Consider the following 441-nt stretch of genomic DNA (forward strand, 5'->3'; position numbering starts at 1 on the left):
CACAGGCTGGGCCCCATGGCTGGTGTGTCCTGTGTCCCAAGTGTAGGGCAGGGAGAGTTGGGGAAGGGCAATGGCAGCCTCCACCAAGTAGGCAAGGGTTATTCACAGCTGCCCAAAAATTATGGTCCAGGAGAGGCCAGACCAGGTACTTACGTCCTCAGGCTCCCGCGTGTCGTTGGAAGATGAGAGCTCCTGGATGTGTCTGGCGATGCCCTTTTCCAGCTGCCAGGGGGAAATGCATGGAGGTGCTTGGTCTTTGCCCTCTGCACCAGCTTCCCCATGCTTGGGGCCACCTTCTCTCCATCCCAGGAGCACTTTGGACTCCAGGACACCTTGGGTGAAACCTCCCCACTTTGGGCCAGGTGAAGGGCAAGGGGGTTGGTGGCAGGCAGTCACCTTGGTGGCCAGAGCTTGGACCACATCCTGGACCTCATGGTCCAG

At 59.4% G+C, this 441-nt stretch overlaps 1 protein-coding gene across 1 annotated transcript in view; it reads right to left on the reverse strand.

Annotated features, from left to right (window-relative positions):
* LOC104532974 (protein unc-13 homolog D) overlaps nt 1-441 on the reverse strand; it is a 3,547-nt gene that overhangs the window by 2,853 nt on the left and 253 nt on the right. The window contains 2 exon segments of the mRNA XM_029087532.1: nt 154-222; nt 397-441. The exon segment at nt 397-441 is cut by the window's right edge and continues 18 nt beyond it. Coding sequence (XP_028943365.1) covers nt 154-222; nt 397-441 — 114 coding nt within the window.

The sequence above is a fragment of the Antrostomus carolinensis genome, unplaced genomic scaffold (genome assembly GCF_000700745.2).
Source record: "Antrostomus carolinensis isolate BGI_N321 unplaced genomic scaffold, ASM70074v2 scaffold37520, whole genome shotgun sequence".
NCBI classification, from domain to species: Eukaryota; Metazoa; Chordata; class Aves; order Caprimulgiformes; family Caprimulgidae; genus Antrostomus; species Antrostomus carolinensis.